The sequence below is a fragment of the Neodiprion pinetum genome, chromosome 1 (genome assembly GCF_021155775.2).
Source record: "Neodiprion pinetum isolate iyNeoPine1 chromosome 1, iyNeoPine1.2, whole genome shotgun sequence".
In the NCBI taxonomy this organism is placed as follows: Eukaryota; Metazoa; Arthropoda; class Insecta; order Hymenoptera; family Diprionidae; genus Neodiprion; species Neodiprion pinetum.
Genome location: NC_060232.1, coordinates 24,953,909 through 24,973,845, shown reverse-complemented (window position 1 = coordinate 24,973,845; position 19,937 = coordinate 24,953,909). Strand labels below are relative to the sequence as shown.

At 37.6% G+C, this 19,937-nt stretch overlaps 3 protein-coding genes across 6 annotated transcripts in view; all 3 read left to right on the top strand.

The window, feature by feature from the left end:
• Window positions 1-2,547: 2,547 nt before the first annotated feature.
• On the top strand, window positions 2,548-7,070 carry LOC124219723 (uncharacterized protein C2orf42 homolog). Its single transcript, XM_046627727.2, has 7 exons — window positions 2,548-2,714; window positions 3,121-3,509; window positions 3,596-3,913; window positions 3,990-4,203; window positions 4,326-4,486; window positions 4,692-5,604; window positions 5,675-7,070. The coding sequence occupies exons 2-7, from the start codon at window positions 3,123-3,125 to the stop codon at window positions 5,842-5,844; spliced, it is 2,163 nt and encodes a 720-aa protein (XP_046483683.1). The 5' UTR covers window positions 2,548-2,714; window positions 3,121-3,122; the 3' UTR covers window positions 5,845-7,070.
• Window positions 7,071-7,454: 384 nt separating this feature from the next.
• bic (bicaudal) lies at window positions 7,455-11,077 on the top strand. Of its 2 annotated transcripts, none has more exons than XM_069135008.1 (4): window positions 7,455-7,718; window positions 8,466-8,837; window positions 8,983-9,134; window positions 9,670-10,206. In XM_069135008.1, exons 1-3 carry the CDS (start codon window positions 7,641-7,643, stop codon window positions 9,124-9,126), a joined length of 594 nt encoding a protein of 197 aa, XP_068991109.1. In that variant the 5' UTR covers window positions 7,455-7,640; the 3' UTR covers window positions 9,127-9,134; window positions 9,670-10,206. The 2 variants fall into 2 exon arrangements, with proteins under 2 accessions (XP_068991109.1, XP_046476873.1); XM_046620917.2 differs by lacking the exon at window positions 9,670-10,206 and adding an exon at window positions 10,283-11,077 and having other exon boundaries at window positions 7,458-7,718.
• A 1,229-nt stretch (window positions 11,078-12,306) lies between these two features.
• Window positions 12,307-19,937, top strand: part of dgo (ankyrin repeat domain containing protein 6 diego) — an 88,143-nt gene continuing 80,512 nt past the window's right edge. The window contains exons 1-2 of one of the 3 annotated variants that reach the window (XM_046637286.2): window positions 13,231-13,633; window positions 13,717-14,073. The gene's annotated coding sequence lies outside the window, so the exon portion shown is untranslated. Of the gene's footprint in view, window positions 12,498-13,230; window positions 14,074-19,937 lie in introns of those variants that run through there. The other 2 variants (XM_046637292.2, XM_046637277.2) reach the window with 2 other exon arrangements.

Genomic DNA, 19,937 nt, shown 5'->3' with positions numbered 1-19,937 from the left:
GCGTGACGGTCGGCGGTCCTCTTCGACGCGAAGTCTTCGAGCTCAGCATCTCTCCCCATCTAGCGTACCACGGAACGCGATAGATGGTCCAGAAATGCGTTTTGCCCATTCAGACGATCACAGAGATCAATTGAATGGAATACTGATCGGTAATGCCTAAATAATTGAATTGAATAACGATTGAAAAATGGTTGCAGAGTGATAAGAAATGGGAAATTCGATTTCGTTAATATCAAATGCTTGCAAATGGTCGAGAGACTCGAATACGGAGTCTTTTGGGAAACAAATTTCTGTGATCGTTTGACGCTGTGGATTACAAAAGTTAGTAACATCACGGTTCATCGCGACCTTCCTACCCTCGCCTGCTTCCCAACGGAACCACCCAACGGAAAAGAGAGACTCTCACACACACATGCATAAGCCCCTCCACTGATCCCAAAACGTCCACCTACCTACCCGGTTACCTATATTCGATCTAAACGATTCTCCATTTTTTCCAACACACATCATTCTTCATCATTTGCGCCGTGGTCACTGACTTACACTTTCGTTGTTTACCTGTTGGGAGTAAAATGTTTTTGTATCGTAGTCTGCCTACTGAGAATACAGTATCACGGTTGTATCCCGCTAACCCTCGTATTGTGTGTATGATTTTAGTAAATGTCGGCAGACTATCGGTACATTAACCTTTTGTAAATTTGATTAAAAACATCCTGTATGCCAATTAGCATTTTTCTAAGCGAACTAAGCCAGCACTTGATCAATACTTGTTGGCTGTTAAAAAATTGACAATGATATATAATATAAGATGCAATTGGATTACGTTACGTTATGCCAGAATTTGGAATTTTGTCGATTTAACAATAATGTAAATAATTGAATTCGTTCAAACCTCAGGTGAACCCACCACTTAAACGACATCGGTAAATTCAAGTGTAGATTTTTACATCAGTTACGAAACGCAATCCGATCTCGCGAGTGTCGAATAAGCGATAGTTACCTGTCGCGATGCTCATTCCACTTTTAGCAACGTGCAAAATTTCTAACTTTAAATACGCAACAGTAAATTTAATTGCGAAAAAAAAAATTATTAGACAAACTCAAGCACGTTGCGATCGCGAATGAGCCTATCCATGCAGCTAAGAAATCGAAGATTTGTGTAACAGTTGTTACCGCCACGCCACGTGACAGAGGAATCCCAGGGAAATACCCATAACCTAACACGTGCAAACTCACCAACGTTGCCGAGAAATAGAAGTTACTCGGAAGTCTCTGCTTAAATCTGTAGAAAACAAAACAGAACACTTGAATTAATTTAGCAAATTGACTTTTCAGTTTTTAAATTAATTATTACTTTTGTCTAGTTCCATACTTATGCATTGCATGTTATGCAAGAACAAAAGTTCGGTTTTATATATACCATCTTGAATTATTAATCAATAATTAAAATAAGTATCGTTACCTTGACTCTGGGCTGCACCACACTTTTGCACGTAGTAGTTCTTGTAGCATCTCAGGTGTATTGGTGAAGCGACGCACTTTTCACGTAATTCACATCTTCACCAATCTCTTATAATCCAAATATCCGCATTGCAATAACATTCGATTCTACACTTGCTTTTGGTGCTGTAGCTGTCTGTTTGAACCGGCTTAATAAACCTGCTAAAAACGCAACTGCGCATTGGTGGAAAATCAGCCAAAAAAATAATAAAATTGATACCCGACTCACAGAGACAAAAAGACACATCACTGATATCTCAAGTTACACAAAAAAATGTAAACTCGGGAGACGAAATCCACCTTCAAAGTTTGCAGGATGTTTTTTATCTTAGTAACTCGGTTTTTTTTTAAACCTACACAATGCTCCTCGTGTATTATTCACAGACGAGTATGGTGGAAACACACTGATCGAACAACCTGAACAATGCGGTCTGAATATTGAACTGATCCTGAGAGCACATGATTTCGCTCGGCTTGCTCGGAAACGACTGATTGCGACTGATGCCTGACGGAGCTCAGCAGAGTTAAATCAGTTCTCTGAAGGACGGAAAACAATAATTCCCCCACCCTCTCTGTCGCTCATCCCATGGAGTGGGGGTAGCTACACGCACCTGCTTAGCTGTTTTTCCCTACTCGTAGCCCCCATTCCATGGGTAGAGCGACAGAGAAGGTGAGAGAATTAGTATCTTCTGTCCTTTAGAGATCCGATTCAAATCCGTTCACGGGATGCTTACGCCGTTGCATACGCTCCTAAGGCGTCATTTATCTCTATGGCCTCAACGGCCGGGTGAAAACACCACGTAAGCTACGCGCAATGTGATCAAATGTTTAGAGGATTACCGTAATATGCGACGTCAGGAGAAATTTGAATTCTGGGGCCACTTACGGCGTTGACTGAAGGCAGTCAAGGTACGAAGTAAGCGCCACCTTGAAAACTCACCACACCACCTAGAATTTGCTACAAGAACTTTGACACCACGATAAAAAGTCACTTGAATTGCTCTATGTAGGAACCACGTATGCATTGTAGTCTATGCCGCTGCAGGCATAAAATTTTATTTATTTACCACCAAAAATAAACCCACCTCGGCGAGATAAAATAGTATCTGATATTCTAGTGATTTATCACGATATTATAGAAGGATTTTCGGAATTCTTTATTTCGGTTAATTAGGAGTCGATCGTTGATCTGCTGCTATACCTCGATACGTGAGGTATATTCAATTTTTATCTTGCGGACCTTCTACATCCAGTTATTATTGACGAACTGTCAGAATAGATTGACTGTCAAATAATAACTTATTAGCTGTTGAGACAGACTTGTTATTTGTTACGTATTGCAGCATAGAAGCCGATGTCTTAGCGTTTTACAATACGCAGAATAGTGGATTGGTTCAAGTGCTCAGACTAGTTTTGTCTAGTTGTGCTGTTCTAACCTCAGAAATTTCAACGTGTATTGTTTTTCACCATATTTTATTCTTTCGCTCGAATCCATCAGCGTGCAATTTGTTTAACTAAAATTGATCTATGATTTTCTGTCAAAAACACACTACAGCTAGTGAATATTTCATTCTCATATAAGCCTATACCGCGGAATGATTTTCTGATCAATGTCAACAGTCATGTCCAACGAAGAACGTCTGCATACGCTGCTTGCTGATTTAGGAAAAGCAACGTTAAGGGGAGTGCGTAAATGTCCAAAATGTGGTACGTACAATGGGTCACGTGGGCTGAGCTGCAAGAACAAGTACTGCGACGTGGTGTTCAAAGAGCCGGGGGAAAAACGAAAATTATCAACGGAAGCTTGTAAACTTATAACAGGATCAACTGCCCAGGTCTTTTCTGTCAGGGTACGAGATAAAGGTCCTGATTATCGTGGATTCGTACAACTTCCTGTGATTAACACAGCAATGGTTGACGAAAATTCCGCCCTAATAACGCAAACTACTGCTTTATGTTTCGTTGACACTTGTGAAAGAAGTTTTAATGCAAGTGTATTAAAATGTCACGTAAGTCTGCTTGAACACTTTTTAAAGATTTACTGTTATGAATTACTCTCAAATTTTTAATTTACAAATATTGTCTACGGGAAAAGGATGCGTCTGAATTATCCATATCAACTTGCCAACACATCCAAGCTGCGCTACGTTGCTATGCCGAAGCTCAACCATTGACTCTGCGTAATTCAATATTGTCATCGTTAAATGTCAATAATGAAATAAAGCAAGAAATATGGCTGCTAGCTACGGAGACATCGGGTCCCTTGGTGCAAAGAGTGTCAAAAAATATTATGGCAGTCAAATGTAAAGCATCACCAAAGCACCCGCTAGGATACTTACATTTCTCATTTTTCGTCACTAAATTGAAGGACAGAGTTGAGCACAGATGTTTATGCAGTTGTTCCGCCTTTAAAGTACGTACTTGTTGTTTCTTCTAATATTCTTGCGTAAATTATAAAATTTGTAAAATTATAATTCTTTCTAATGCAGAGTACAACAAAGTTTGGGGATAAAACGGAGGTGTCACAATCTCAAATTAAACGTTGCGTGCATTTTTATGCTTGCATATGTGCATTTGCTAGTGATCCAAAGCTTACTGAAGAATTTGAGTACTACGTTAATTTAGATCAGGCTGATCTCAGTATACAAAAATCTATGAGCACCGAGTTTCAAATTAACGAAGCTGATAAAATTGTTGGAATGGGTAAACGATGCTTTTTAACAGAAAACTTTATATTCGTTGTGTAATTCTTATTCAACGCATAAGTTCAGTTATGATCTATTTTTTCCAAATATGATACTTAAATATTTGCCTCCTGTTTTCAGATTTGGAGAGCTTGACAGCTGATGAAACTGATACGCAGCTGTTAATATTTCGAGATGATACGATAGATTTGGATACTGCAATTTTACCTCATAATATTGTAGAAAATATTGAAGTAGAATGTGATCATAATTTGTTAGATGATGCCAATATTATTTCACAGGTAATTAATTAATCGTATGGATATTGCAAATTCTGTTGTGATTTACTTTCTCTTGTATATCAACGTTATATACCTGTGAGTTATGTCTGATTTAGAAACACATTTTGCTTGAACATATCCATTGAAATAGTTACTTATATCTCTGTGCTTTACAAGCCATATTAAAAATATATGTAGGTCATAATTTGACGCCAATTTTCATCAGGTACATAATTTGGAAGTGATAGACCACAACTCGGTACTGGATGAAGATACAGTGAAAATTCTCGATAGTCAATCTCTAATTGACACGAAGTTTAATGTGATAAATGACAGCCAGTATCTCCTAGACAATAACAATGTCAAGATTCTTGACAGTGGTACAGTCAAAATACTGGATGCTCATACCGTACTAGATGCTGATACCATGAAACTTCTGAATGGAAGTACAATAATAGATGATAATACTGTTCAAATAATCAATGGTAATGCAGTAATACAGTGCGGTTGTGGCGATATGATAAGCTCAGACAATACTGATATGCTGCAAACGAGTGGGAAGAGGAAAAGAGATGAAAGGTTACCAAACCTGTCTTCCACAAGTTTAAATAATTTGAATTCAATAGAGCCAAGAAAGGCAAGAGCAAGGCCGACGGTTATTAAAAAATATCATAATTCATGCGAGAACTTGGACGAAAGCAATACCAGCTTGTCGTTTATCAAATGGCTTGCTTCAATAACTGAAAGAATAAATCAAACAATGCATTTTCAATTCGATGGCAAACCCGATCCTTTGGTATTTCATGTGCCTCAAATATTTTTCGATTGTCTCCGAGAACGGATATCGTGCGGTGGTAAGAAAAAGAGGCTGCCAAATTCGACAACGGCTTTTGTTAGAAAAGATGGGGTACCTCTGGGCACATTCACGAAATACACCTGGCATATTACGAATATACTTCACGTGAAAAGTATTTTTGAAACTCCGATTATGCCCCTAGAAATAACTAGAAGTTTCGTACAAAATGCTGACGGAACTTATGAATTGTACAAGCGGGAAGAAACGGAAATGGACAAGTTTAAAAAAACTGGTAATCAACCGTTGATTAAACCACTAGAACTGAAAACGTACCTGAAAGTCGGTGAGTAATTGCTTGCGATACTTGAGAAGTAAGATTTTCAATAATATAATACATCATTAATTATTTGCAGGTAATACTTCCCCAAATCAAATCGAACCAACACCATTTTTGATCGAATGGATACCGGATATATTGCCGATATCTAAAATAGGAGAGCTGAGAATTAGATTTGAGTACGGTCATGTTAAAAATGAACTTACTCAACGGCGAAGAAAAGTTGCTTTGTTGAAAAATTATTGAAATCTAAGATAATTTCTTAATTTACTCATTCCTTTAGCAGAGTATGAGCATGGATTATCAAAGTTAACATTAATCAGCGTGAATTGTAGAAAACTTATTTGCAATCTTGATGTATTATTAATCAATTTATCAAATCATGAATTTTATAAGTTGTATATTACGATGCAAGCAAAGGTATAGCGGGTCTTTATTATCAATCCATTGTCGTATGATGCCCGAAGCTGCATCGTATTTAAGGATGAAAGCTCACTTATTTCCTGAGCCCCTTATTGCGTGCGTTAAATTTCTGAAAATGTGTGGGATTTCACGATCTAACTCATTGGCATCAGAAAGTTTATCATTTCGGGCAAATCATAAGAAAATCAATGACTGCTCATTTGTTAACATAAAGTGAATATAGAAAGAAATGCGGTAGAAAGCAATACTCTTAATTAAATACGGTTCTCCAGGAGCGTTATAGATATTTTCTGCCACTAGAATGCAACAATATGTTTGATACTTTTTTCTCCAATACGTATGCTGAGGGATTAACTATGTTGCAGTAGAATGATGTGTTGTGATTGTGCATACTTCAACAAACCGATATAATTTTTTTGGTTCCCATGTATGGTATAGTTTTATATTAAAATCGGAATTTAATTATGAATTTTCCGAAGCCAGTGATACGTGCATAATAATATTAACGTGACTTCGTGTGATTTTTAGTTTTCGAAAAATCAATTTCATATAATATAGTATCATCATATTTATTTTGTAACATAGCATAATTTCGTTCAAATTTACTGCGCGAGTAAACGTGTTTTGTTTTATTTTATCTGCTTCTACAATCAGACTTGTACACCTATGTATAAAAAATCACCTGTATTTAAATCTTGTTTATTAATCTACATGAAAAAATTACAAATTTCTGAATTTTTGACTATTAGTTTATTTAGTGGTCGAAGTAGTAAATGTATAGTATTTATGATGTAAATACTAAAGAAAGAAACTATGTGCATGGAAAAACAATATTACTCCATTTACTGTAACTTAAAAAACCCGATTTTTCTGCTAATATAATTTTTCCATTAACAGTAATATGACCTAAGGAAAAACAAATAAAAATTGGAAGTGAACCATTTCTTACTCACTCTGATAAATAATGAATATGCAAGACGGCAACTACGTATGCGTATATTGGGATTCTGAGATACCTGAGCGCGGGCGTGGGAGTGTGATTCAAAACTAAATCCATATCATCAATCCAATAGAGAGAAGGAACGGTGAGTAGACGTCGAAATTAGTAGAAAAAAAAATTACGTTCATTAAATGCATCAGAATTAATACATCAAATGGAATAATTCTTAGAAGTTTAGTTCCAATACTGATAATCGAGCTTAGACCTTGGGGTTCAAGCGAACGCCAATAACGCGAACGACGATAAACCTTTGAAAATACTGTCACGCGTTGCGACTAGATTTTTAATTAGCATTATATTAATTTATCGCGAATTATATGCTCTGAAACACGGTGTTTTCATTATAAAATATTCCGAACGTGATTTACGCAAGTCTTTATTGACCGGATGTCACATATGAAACCGGAAACTTTCCCAGCCGGGAAGGAGAGATAGTCGCGCACTTCCATTTTCTCGAACCTTTTGGCCGACGGTGAGCACGTGTTTGAATTGCCGGCGGTTCTTAGTGGAGATTATCGCCCCTTATATTTCCCGTTTTTCATAATACGAAGTAAATCAGTAAGCAATTGTGACCGTGACTGAGTTATCGAGGAAGTGATAACTCACAAGGGAAGCCAAGATGAACCCGGAGAAGCTGAAGAAGCTCCAAGCCCAAGTGCGGATTGGAGGCAAGGGTACACCTCGCCGCAAGAAGAAGGTAATGAGTTGGTTTATGATAATCCGCGTTTTGTTAATGTCACGGTGATATCGAGTCCGTTTAGGCGTGACACGTTGCCTGTTGACGGTTAAAACAATCGTGAGATTCGAAGAACTTGTACCTCGCTGCCAATCACAAAGAACTTTCTGTTTTTCACTTTATTAAACAAAAAGGTCGCGAATTTTTTTTGTGCTTTATTTCTTTTGGCTTCATTTTATTGTTTCACAACCACCCGTAGTACCTGAAATCGTTTGATTGGTACTTTGGTTAAATATCGGATGATTGTTTCATGTGAAGTGGTTAGAAAATGTGATTCATGAGTTTCACGCTCGAATTGAGAGATTATTCTCAAGGCTAAGCAAATATTAACTACTCTCTACGATTACAATCACTCAGAACTCATTCTCTGTAACCAAATACTTTCAACTCAACTTCGTTTTTTGTTTTCAAATTTTGACCTGTGTAACTGGTTTATGATCCCAATCAAATTAGTTTACGTGCACTCAAAGTAATTGAGGTGAACACTTCACTTTGTTGACTGGAAAGCTTGATTACACTTGTTTCAATTTATTCAATCTAAATATTTTCAGCTGGATAATCATCTAGCTTCAGCATCAAAGATACAAACTTTTACAGAAAAAGTCAAATATCATTTAAAACATAATTCATGTGTCTTTGACTGGCACATTTTATTTGATCACGGTAAATAAGGAAAAACAGTTTGATATATTTGAGTGACTGTTATAGGTTGTTCATGCGACTGCAGCAACCGATGACAAAAAGCTACAAAGCTCCCTGAAAAAGTTGTCGGTAAACACGATTCCCGGCATCGAAGAAGTGAACATGATTAAGGATGACGGAACTGTCATCCATTTCAACAATCCTAAAGCACAAGCAAGTCTTTCGGCAAATACTTTTGCCATAACTGGTCATGGAGAGAACAAACAGATCACTGAAATGTTACCTGGTATATTGAGTCAGTTGGGACCAGAGGGATTGACTCAACTGAAACGATTGGCTAGCTCTGTCGCTGGAAGTGCCGTTGGCAAAGCTGCACTTGAAGAAGACGATGAGGTTCCAGACTTGGTTGAAAACTTTGACGAAGCGAGCAATGAGGAGGTAAAAACTGAGCTTGCTATACTTCATGGGTTTGACACTCTGAGATCGATTTGCTCGATTTGGCTTGCAAATAATTTTCATGTTTCGATGTGGAATCTTGCTGTAATCGTGTTGATAGAACTGCTTCAATTCACATTGTCTATAGGTGGCACCAAAGAAGGAGACTGATGAAAAACCAGCCGAAAAGCCTGTCGAGAAACCAGTTGATAAGCCCGAAGAGAAGAAAGAAACCATAGCCCCTGTACCAGAGGAAAAAAAAGATGCACCACTGGCAAAACCTGAAGCTTAAAAACTGTGGTGAGTAATTATCATTTAAATTACATGTTGAACTGTTCGTTTTGCGTAACCTCTTTACTATATTAAAAAAATGATGAAATATGATTTACAAGCACGAAAAGTTCTGTCTTGCTTAAAGTCTGGATTTTATACTAGCTTTGAATTTTGATGTTATTTTTTAAAAATAAAAAGATTTGAAAATTTGAAAATGCAAAAAATATTCAAAGAATACTTGAACTATCAATGAAAACAAAATAAATTGACAGCTTTGATATATACTTAGATAAAATATTTTCTGAGATAGACTCACTTATGTTCAATCCTGTTTTTATTTTATCGTGTACTTGAATAGTTGGCGAAAAAATGCTTCATTTATTTATTAATTTAATTTCTACCTTGCCAAATAGTTTGGGATGAACTACCAGCTATACGTTTTCTTTACATTTGTGTTGTATTTTTTTTTTTTTTTTTTCTAAATTTATGTATGTATGCGTTCATTTAAAAAAAGAATAGTTCACAAAAAAAAATAATTAGGTCGTACTTTTTCTGTCTCCAGTTACACAAAAATCTAGCTTATACCACGGATTGAAAACGATAGAGCTGTGATGTCGCCCGTGCCAAGATATATTCATATGTAGTAATAACACTGGAACTTAATTTTCTTTAACATTTGTAATATCTCCTTTCAACGAAACTTTTTTTTTTAATACTTCACAATTATTCCAAGTTCTAATTGTACCGATCAACGATTGAAATGAAAATTTAGGATGAAATTTACTTGAACTTTCATCAAAATAATTTATCTAGACATATCTAGTTCATTTAAAAAAAATATCGAGAACAATTAGGTTTAAAAAATTCTGGACGTATTGTTGATTATTTCTGAAAAAAATAAATATTAATAATTAAATTCTGTTTTGTAACGATACGTGTTTTCCAACATACAGGATATGTTTTTTGTTTTATGGTACTATTCAATAGGTAAATGATTCAAGGAAATGTCAGACAACCGAAAGCAGCTTTTTCTGTGCTTGTTAGTTTTTTTTCTCCATTTTCTGTTTACTTTTGTAAACATTGCTTCCATCACTTCACGTTTTATTTAATTTAAGTTCGTTAGAACTATTTTCAACTTGTTAAATAATAAATTGTGACGTTATTCGGCATTTCAGGAGCTGGACCACACGAAGCAGTTTTAACAGTTGAGTTGTGAGGCATGCTCAACCTTTACACAACATATAATACACACTGACATACACCATGATACATTTATATAAGTATAATGAACGAGGAAAAAAAAATCTTAAAACAGTTGGAAAGTCAGAAGATTTGAAGTGATACTGTATTTTACTCATTGTTTCATCCGAAATAAATGCTACTTCAAATCGACTCTGCAGTTTTTTAAATCATCGATGCTTTTTTTACACTTTCGTTTTTGTTTCTAATTTAAAATCTTTAACGTATATTTGCAAAAATATATCACAAAACAGATTTTAGCATCTAATGGCTGCTCACAACCTTGGATTGGCTATAATGTTGTCATGACTCAATGCAACAAATATTTTTTTGAGATCAATTGAATCACTCTTGCAGTGCGGTGGTGATTACTGAACTATTTATGGTAAAAACAATTTTGTTTCTAGTTACCTTAAACCCGTACTGCAAATTGCACTATAATGCAGTGAGTGAGATGTTTGACCAGGTGAAAAATTACTTGTGCTCTAGGCATTTGTCTGGTGGTGCTATTTGAATATCTGAACTCCTTAGAAGATGTAAGGAAACGATGAAAAAAATAAACTAGAGAACGCTTGATAAGCCCTTAATTTAGTCATGTAAGTTATAATCACCATCATTTTATAAAATATTCTGCATTGTGTGACAATTTGTTTTTATTCTTGCGGGGGGGATGGGTATAATATTTTGTAATTCTAATTTAACTGTTGAATAAACAACTCTCTGATGAAAATGATACACTCAAGTGTTAGTCGATTCTTTCAATCTGCATCTAAAGATAGAAAATTGCTTGACATGAACCAGTGACTAGCATTGCGTCGTCCAACATCCTTACTATTTTTCATATAGTATCCTTTATCTGTTAGGGTTAAAAGTTTTTGTTGTGGCATCCATCAACTAAGACATGTATATTTAGTCCCCAAGAACTGCAGTATTCACTATGAATAAAACCGTTTGAAAAACAAGACATGGATTTCCCGAATCTGCAATTTCGTTTCATTTTTTGAGACTGATTGTCAGTTGCAATTTTTGTATTTTTCAAATGTTACCCTGTGGCAAAGTGTAGAAACGTTTTGAATCAAGTGAAACCAAAGCAGCAATTACACTTCAAAATATTCGTATCTGTACAAATCCTTCAACTGCAATTTGATGCTGTTTATGAATCTAGTTACAAATGTATGTTGCAATTGTTGGCTGAAATTTATATGTTGTAATTATCTGATCGATACAGTTCTAGGTACATACATTTGATTTAATTGAAGTGAATTTATTGGATTAATCGGACTATATTTTGGAATCATTTCATGTTAAGCACTATCTCATTTATATGAGTTCCAATTTTATACTTCGTTTTTGAAGAGTATAGTATTTGAGCCTACTTTGTCTGTTTCATGAAAGTAGAAAATAATTTATCCGACACTTTTTCAATGAAAAGGACCAATGGTATATACGTCCAGCATGAACTATGTATCTACGTATAAATGCAGGCAATTTGCGTCGAGCCAGGAAAAATTGCTAGATAATGAGGTAGTTAGTAATAACAGTCAATTGCATCTTTCACCACATTCAATAAATATATTCTTTAATTGAAACTTACTAGGTTCGAACTTGTTATTCGGTTCTTTGTGCAATCAATTCACTCGTATTACCATATGTCTATTATCGAATCCTTCGTCACAAAAAGTAGTCATATCGGAAATGATCTGCCCCTAAAACATTAATATACTAAACTCAATACTTATAAAATGATCTGGGAAAACCCATGAAAGGTGCGTTTTGAAATTACCTCCCACTGTTGTCAACAATCTTTTATCAGCTTTTATCTTCTTTGCGCCGCCGAGTTTTTGGGCACCTCTGCCTCTGTCCTAGGGATTTTGCAATGCTGCCAACTAGTTTCGGAACGCAGTTAACTTAGAGTTACAGAACGAAGTTAGCTCAGGTTAGCTTAGAGTCATTCCGTACGTTATTCACATGTTTGTACTTTTGACGGAGAAAAATTCATGTCTCAATTGGAGGAAAATTTGTTTCACAAAGTGAAAGTGATTAAAATCAGTGAAATGGAAGGAATGACCATCAAAATTATTCTTGGTGATAATTCTCTGTTCAGGGCAATTACCCTATTGCTTGTTCAATACCAAAGAGAAACATACACAGGTAAGGGAAAGCATTGTTTTACGCGTTGTATAAAATTGGCAAAAATATGAAGGTTACACCGTAGATGATGAATCGCATCGGGTGTCGATCCAATTTTCTGCTGATTATAAACGTTACGTAAGTATAAATGAGACTCGTGCCGGTGATGTCGAACTGACTGCTGTGGCAAAGTTTTGAAAATACATTCACCATCGAAATTTAGATGCGAAACCTCTAGTAATTATTAAAGTCTATCTAGAGTCGAGTCCAATGTTTTCGGTATGATATCAAGAATTTAAAATTACCCAATAGCCCTTGCGAATACTGCGACTAACGTAAACCGAATAGTACACCTCAAACTTTTGTCAAATTTTTATTCACTTGCTCCCAGAAATCGGAACCTTTTTACAATTAAAAGTCGTGGGAATACGTTCGAACTTCAAAACGTTATCTCAACTGGTATCTTGAAACTATGCGACGGAAGTGAAAGTTTTTCGCCGTATATCGATTTAACGATGAGATCAGCGAGCGGACCAGCAACAAGAGATACAGATTGCTCTGTTTGTTCGATTTGTCATTTGAATACCAGCAACAATTTCCAAAGAGCAAAGCTGCCAAGCGTAGTGGGGATAATTTTTTGACGAGGTATGTACGCAGTTCAAAATAAACTTTATACCTGTACAGGTACGATCGACTTTACTCTTCTCCGAGCGAGACGGTGGCTGGCTGATCGAAATGCGAGATAGTTTGGTAAAAGGACAGAAAGTTAGAGGTACTGGTAGACAAAAGGAAAAGGGCGGGGGAAGAGAGAAACAGGTGTAGTGGGGATCCATACGCTTCAGGACTCCTCCTTCGCCTCGTTCGGACGTGGAGGGATCTTTCGATCCTTACCGCGATCTATGGATCAGTCCATGCCCAACCGTCCATCCTATACGTTTACCATCTGCCCGTCGGTGTAACGACGGCCGCCCATATCCGCGTGTTTGTTGAACCACTTTTTCCAATTATCGGCGAAAGAAAAAGAAAGAGAAAACGTAATTGATTTATTTGTGAAACAGCTTATCGCGTAGTATCTAATGTAAATAAAGTGTTCCGGTTCAGTTAATCAGTCTAATCAACTCTTCGAATGATTCTTAACTACATATCTACGGTTTCATGTAGGTCGTCCATGGATTTGTTTACCTCAAAGCTTAAATCGTACAGAAATTTTCTGACCAACGTGTGTTTCTTTTCATTCCAGTGATTCCTGTTGAGATTTTATATTCCTCAAATTATTGGCACCTGGATAAGTGATAGAACTCTAGTGATTTGAATGCGAGGCTGTGCTGTTTCGGTTTCGTGTCAAGTGATATGAATACTGGTGTAAGATTATGCCGAGACCAGCGCGTGTAAGCACGCGGCTTTTATTACCGTGCTCTGAATACCGAATTCTTACTTTTTGACACATTGTGCAGTGTTTGTGCGAAATTGTAGTGCATGTAGTTTAGCAATGATATTTTCTTGCTGTTTTAGTTCTTTTTTGAACACATTTTTTAGTGAATTTTTTAGTGATTGGGATTAACTTACGCGCCTCCTGAACCACTGTCAAGTAGGACAGGTAAATATAAAATTCACTTTGCTGTATAATATTATCTAAAGATCAATAATTGTATAAAAGAACTGCAGTTCTCAACCACCAATTCGTTCAACGATAAAATTCACGCAATATTTGATTCCGGTTTCCACAAAATACGGCATTATTCATGTGCTATAAAACCTCGCAGCTCCTCGTTATAAAATATTCATGAGCATAGTGTTAAAAACGAAACAAATAATGAAGTAGAATATTTCATAGCGATCCAACGATGCATTCGATGTCGAAGTACAAGTTTCATACGCACGTGTAAAATTTATTGCGTTGTTTTTTCGAACAGGTAAAATGCGGATACAGTTTCGTGATTTCGATCGGCTCGAGATGCGCGTAGTAATACTACTAGTATAGACGTGATGAATAGACTGCTACAATCAACGCCCATCAAGCATGGTGACTAGATAGTAAAAATGAAAAAAAAAAAATACAACGGTAACAACGACTAAAAAAGCCTGATTCTTCGTGCCTGGTGTAAAAACTAGTCGTGGCGAGAGCAGCTTCGTTTCGGTAAATCATTTATAAAAGTTAAGCATCTTCCTGTGTGTAATGGAAGGAAATTAATTCACAACTGTATACAATTCAGTCATTCAATGCCGTATTACATTGCCTGTAAATACAGACCTTTGGTTACCAAAGCGTGGCAGAATACTGGCTGTTGTTTCTCGCACGCTGGAATAGCGTTGACGCGCATACGTATTCGACACACATCCAGAACATCCCGTCGATAGGTATCGGTCACCATTCGTCCGCCGACACTCCCCGGAATGTTATTTGTATTTCTCGTTGAAATACCTGATCGTTCTGTAAATCGTATACCGATATATCACCAGCTAAATCCAGCAGCAGTAATTATTTTTCATATTTTTTCCCAGCGGGCGTCTTGATTTTTTACTCTGAAATAGAAGGATTAATCTCTGAGAATGATTAGAAACCATTTTACAGCTTCGATAGTGACTTGAAAAACGTTTCTTGCGCTAATTACCGTTTATTTCATTGTCGTTACCAATTCGCAGCGGATTTGTTGCTTCGTCGAGCAGAAATTTCAACTCCGATGAACAGTCGAGTTTGATCCACACTGGAGACAAAAACACACTTCCGAAATATAATTAACTATCTCGAAAACGAACATTTTCATGTTTTATCGATATTTGATTTTGTAGTGATGTGTTTGTTAATGTATTGATCGTTAGTATTTACGTGCTTTCGTTCGTTCTGAGTAAAGTCGATCCAGATTCTGCATAAAATAAGAAAGCCGATTAATGCGTTAGCGTCAATCAAGTCTATTATCGGAGTTGTGAGACCGCTTGCTTGTAAGAGGATTCGAAAAAGCTTGATAACACAGCGTCGAAGTCCAAGGCTGCGCAGCGAGATGAAAATAATGAAAAAATTTCAAGTGTGAAGTTTGACACCCATTCATCGTGAAAGATCATTCATTAAAAATACAAGTTGAAGACGTCTCATGGATGTTTATAACGTTACCGCGTATACTATTCGAGGCCTCGCCCATGCACTGAGTTTTCGGCGGGGGAATTCCTGGTGCGTTTCCATCTGGGATTAGAAAACCTGTTCGCGTTAGTATCAACTTGGGGCCCAATTCCCTACAGCAGTACGTCGTATGTATGCACATGCCTATATAAATGCATTTACATCAGAGCAGGTATCGTCAATTGTTGTCGATTGTTCCTGATTGTCGATGGGTGCTCAGAATGTGCGACTGGCCAACATCGCCGGCCATGTCGGTATACGTGACGCAACGAATAGGACAACACGCCTCTGGTTACGTGTGGCGAACAACCCGACGCGCATTCTCCATGACCAAGCATTCGGCGTACTTCCTTATGTTCAAATTCGCAACGCCTAACGAACCTGCTGCAGAGCCCGGGAGCGGTTGGTTTCGGCGAAAGAACCTTGGAGCCCGCAACCCCTGCAGGGGCATTTTTATTGTACTCTTGTATAATTCCGGAGGTTGTCGAGGTGCAAGGAGAGCCTCACGAGTAAGTCGTAAGCCTCGACTCTACGGTTACAGACCTTTTCGATAATTTCAACGAGACGATCGTTTCACGAGCGATTTAACGAGCTGCAATTACAGAACATTTCGATACAATATACTCTCGTAATCACAACCACGATTGCTATTTGCTGCGCATTTTTGGGTCTGACGAACGGGGATCCTTTGAGAGCAATTAACTATCTCTGATGCCTCAATCTACCGGGCAAATCAAAACCGAACCGAAACCGAAAATTGTGTCGAACGTCGACGGATGAAAAATATGACTTGTTGTTGGAGTTGGTGTGAAATTGGCAATATTGCGACTGTTCGCCTGAAATGTGGTAACGGCTGTCAATAAGCCGGAAGTCGAAGCTGTGCCAAACGCACGTCAACGAATGTCTTTAAAAACCTTTTGAAGAAGGCAAGCCCAATACAAAAATTAGGCATCACGAACTCTCCATAGCGAATGTAATGAGATCAAAAAAAATGTGGTAATTATCGAAGTTTCATTTTCGCTAGACTATTATTTGATCACCCAAGTCAATTTACAATTGACCTGTACACCAATTCCTGAACTTTCTGCCGGCAATAAGTCCACCGTGCATTACTCGAAACGTTTCAGATTTTGTGCTCCAGTGTCTAGTCGTGGTGACTGTTGCGGTATGTTGACTTGCATATTTTGTGCAAAATGTAGCATTCCATAAAACTCGAACACCGCGACATTCGATACGGGAATTACATTCCCTGGCGTAGCGACTCCTACCTTCAGAGCATAACAGTTCCTCCTGCTGCGGCTGCCATCCTTCCGGGTTATGTGTACGTGTAATATCATTGAAATTAGAGCCGTGAAAATGAGGTGAACGTTTCGCGAAGCTGGGTATACGGAATATGTAATTCCCACATAACGATGTGGTTTCCAGCGACCGTTGCCTTCTGCAAATAAATTCTTGAGCTCGTTCAGGACGGACGGCTATCCGTTGGTACTTGAGTCTGGCCTGGAATAGCACAGAATCCAATTTCCAGGGCTAAGCAATTTGATATTGCTGCAGCGAAGGATTTTCTATAACTACTCTTTATTACGTTTCTGGACGTGTGCTGCACATGCATTTACGCAGGCTCGGATGAGTGGCTACATGCTGTGCACTCGGATTATATTTTGCTTTACACGATTCACCGGTGTACCTAGGTACGTCTAACTGTCTAGTAAATTGGAACAGATAGTCATCTTGACTTCCATATTGAGAGTGAAGTGCTGTGACCGAGTTCACGATACGCTGTACCACTTCAAAATATAATCCCAACCTTAGTTCACGACGGTTGTCATCGGACTGAGTCCATCGAGCGGTAAATTTTCTACATGTCACTGCATCTATATTCGCACCAACTTGCTACGAATGGAACTCTCAGAATGTTGCACCATCATTTTTTCTGTGTCTTTCTCACGGTATAGGTTCAGCTGTATAGTTACACAAGTTACAGGCTAGACTCTAAAAGCCATGAATCTCACACTTTGGAGGAAGAGAAAAAGAACCAAAAAAATAATTCGATGAAATATAGAAAACGCAGCATTAAAGCTAGAGTGGAGCGATAGCCGATATACAAGGGATGAGAACGGGCTGCCTATGGTGTCTTCCAGCTAATTTCATCCCGGCGTCTTAACGACGGGAAATGAATTACGGCTACACAGTTATACCGCTTTGCCGCAGTAAATAAGAAACAGCGAACCATCGCGAATACCAAGTCCTATAGTTGTTCTCTGGAGTAGGTACTATAGGTATACCAGTTTACTCGGGTCACTATTTTGCTCTGTATCGTAAACTCGGAAAGATTTTTCTCACACAACATCCGCGGCGCTAGAAACCCGTTAAAAGTCGTCGCCGTAGGGAAATTGAAATATCTCCCCTAAGGGTTTGTTGAAAGTGCAGTTGTAGCTGCAGTCGTTGCACGTAATATGAAATCTGTCTTCTATTTTGCACAATAATGATCATAGGCTGATCCTTCAACTTGTAGTCCACGGACTTCCGGACGTGGCTTTGCACGCATTGCAACCTTCCGGCAATGCAATTAATAAGAATGAGTCGGAGAAATGCGAAACAATTCTTGGTTTATCTCGGCACTTCAGTGTGGTGCCGATTTCTAATGCTTTCGACACAACTTGGGGAAACTGGAACAGGTTCGACATCAATGATACATCCTTTTCCACTTAGGATGAACCTGGTAGCATGAGAATCGATCCTGGAACATGGCACAGCCACGGAATGGGATACGGATTCCTTGCTAAAATCCATTCCAAGATTCGAACCATCCACCACTCTACGTTATAGAATCTGAATAACTAGAACTCGGATGTTAGAACCCATTCCTTTATGGTTCGTGAATTCGTGATAAGTTCTTAGGTGATTCGAGCCGATGATAAAAATTTATGAAAAATGTCTGGTTTCATAGTCAACTTGTACTAACAGTGTCCGAATATCCTTACCTGGTGAAAATGATTTCTATGACGAACTAAAAAAAAGGCGAATCTTAAAAAATCAAAATAATCATATTTTTTTGTAGTTTTTCCGTAGAAAACCAGGGCTCTTCATGAATATATATGAAAATTAACAATGTTTAACGTAAATTCACGAAAATATACAACTTCTGTGAATCGTAATAGTTTTTCGTAGATTTTGGTTGAATTTCTTTCAAACAGGCGATTGTATGATTTAGAAGTTTATTCGGTTCGCTCCATGATTCGGATTAAGAAATTCCTAAATACGTACAGGTTCGAGAATCGCGGTATAATAGACTTGTCATCACGCCCCTGGGCGAGGAGTCAGCTATTGATCGATGTAAATTAAACGTACGTTCAATTTTCTTGGTTCACGGTACCTGTAATAAAAATTAGCATATTTACAGGCATGGGATCACGCTTGACTGATCGTACACGAGAGAGATCGCCTCTGTAGTTACCTTAAAATTAATGTTATCGATCAGAAACGTATGAAGCTGCCCTCGCAAGGGACGAGGTTTAATTTCACGGGATCCGTCCACCGTGAAATAAGAAATGTACCATGTGTTCTTAGATCGGATTTTTGCACCTGTAAATGTACAGTAGCTGGTGGTTCGAAACGCTTCTCATCAACGGTACAAGGAATTCAAATATTTCAAATATTTTGAAACGAGAAAATTTACTATGGCAATCAGTTACGTCTTCGGAAAGTAAAGATTAAATCTTGCTTCCAACATCGTAACCATTATCGTTTCGGTAGCACGAATCTAAAATTTGTTATTTTACTATAGATATACTTTTGTTTCTGTTTTACGATGGATCGCGTGATTGAATTACTATACTAATTACCATCACCTAAGAAGTAAACGCACATATCATTTGCTAATTATAGTGCGGCTGTCGAGTAAATAAAGAAAATTTTACCATTCCCGGAGACACGCAAGACCTGCGAGTCCTCGTCGTTGTAACGAATAAACGATACTGACGAGGTCATAAAACGAATAAAATTTTTAAACGGCTCTAATTGCAGGCTGCAGTGAAGTCTTAACCAAACAATTTTCCGCCGATGAGCTTCTACCGATTTCTCCCGGTCTTGAGCAATATTAATCAGCATTTTAATGTCTAGATCGTGTGTACTTCTCTGATTTCTTTCACCATGTGAATGTCTTTAAACTTTTGCATTTCCGACCTTCTGGATCTAGTTATCACTGTCTTTTAGAATTGTAAAACATTTTCTATCTTCAAACGCTTGAGAAAGTAATGATTTCACAAAATACATTGTCCTTGTCAAAAAATCACTGTAATTGGAACTGCATTCGGTCGGTGATGGAAGAAATTTTTATTGGTCAA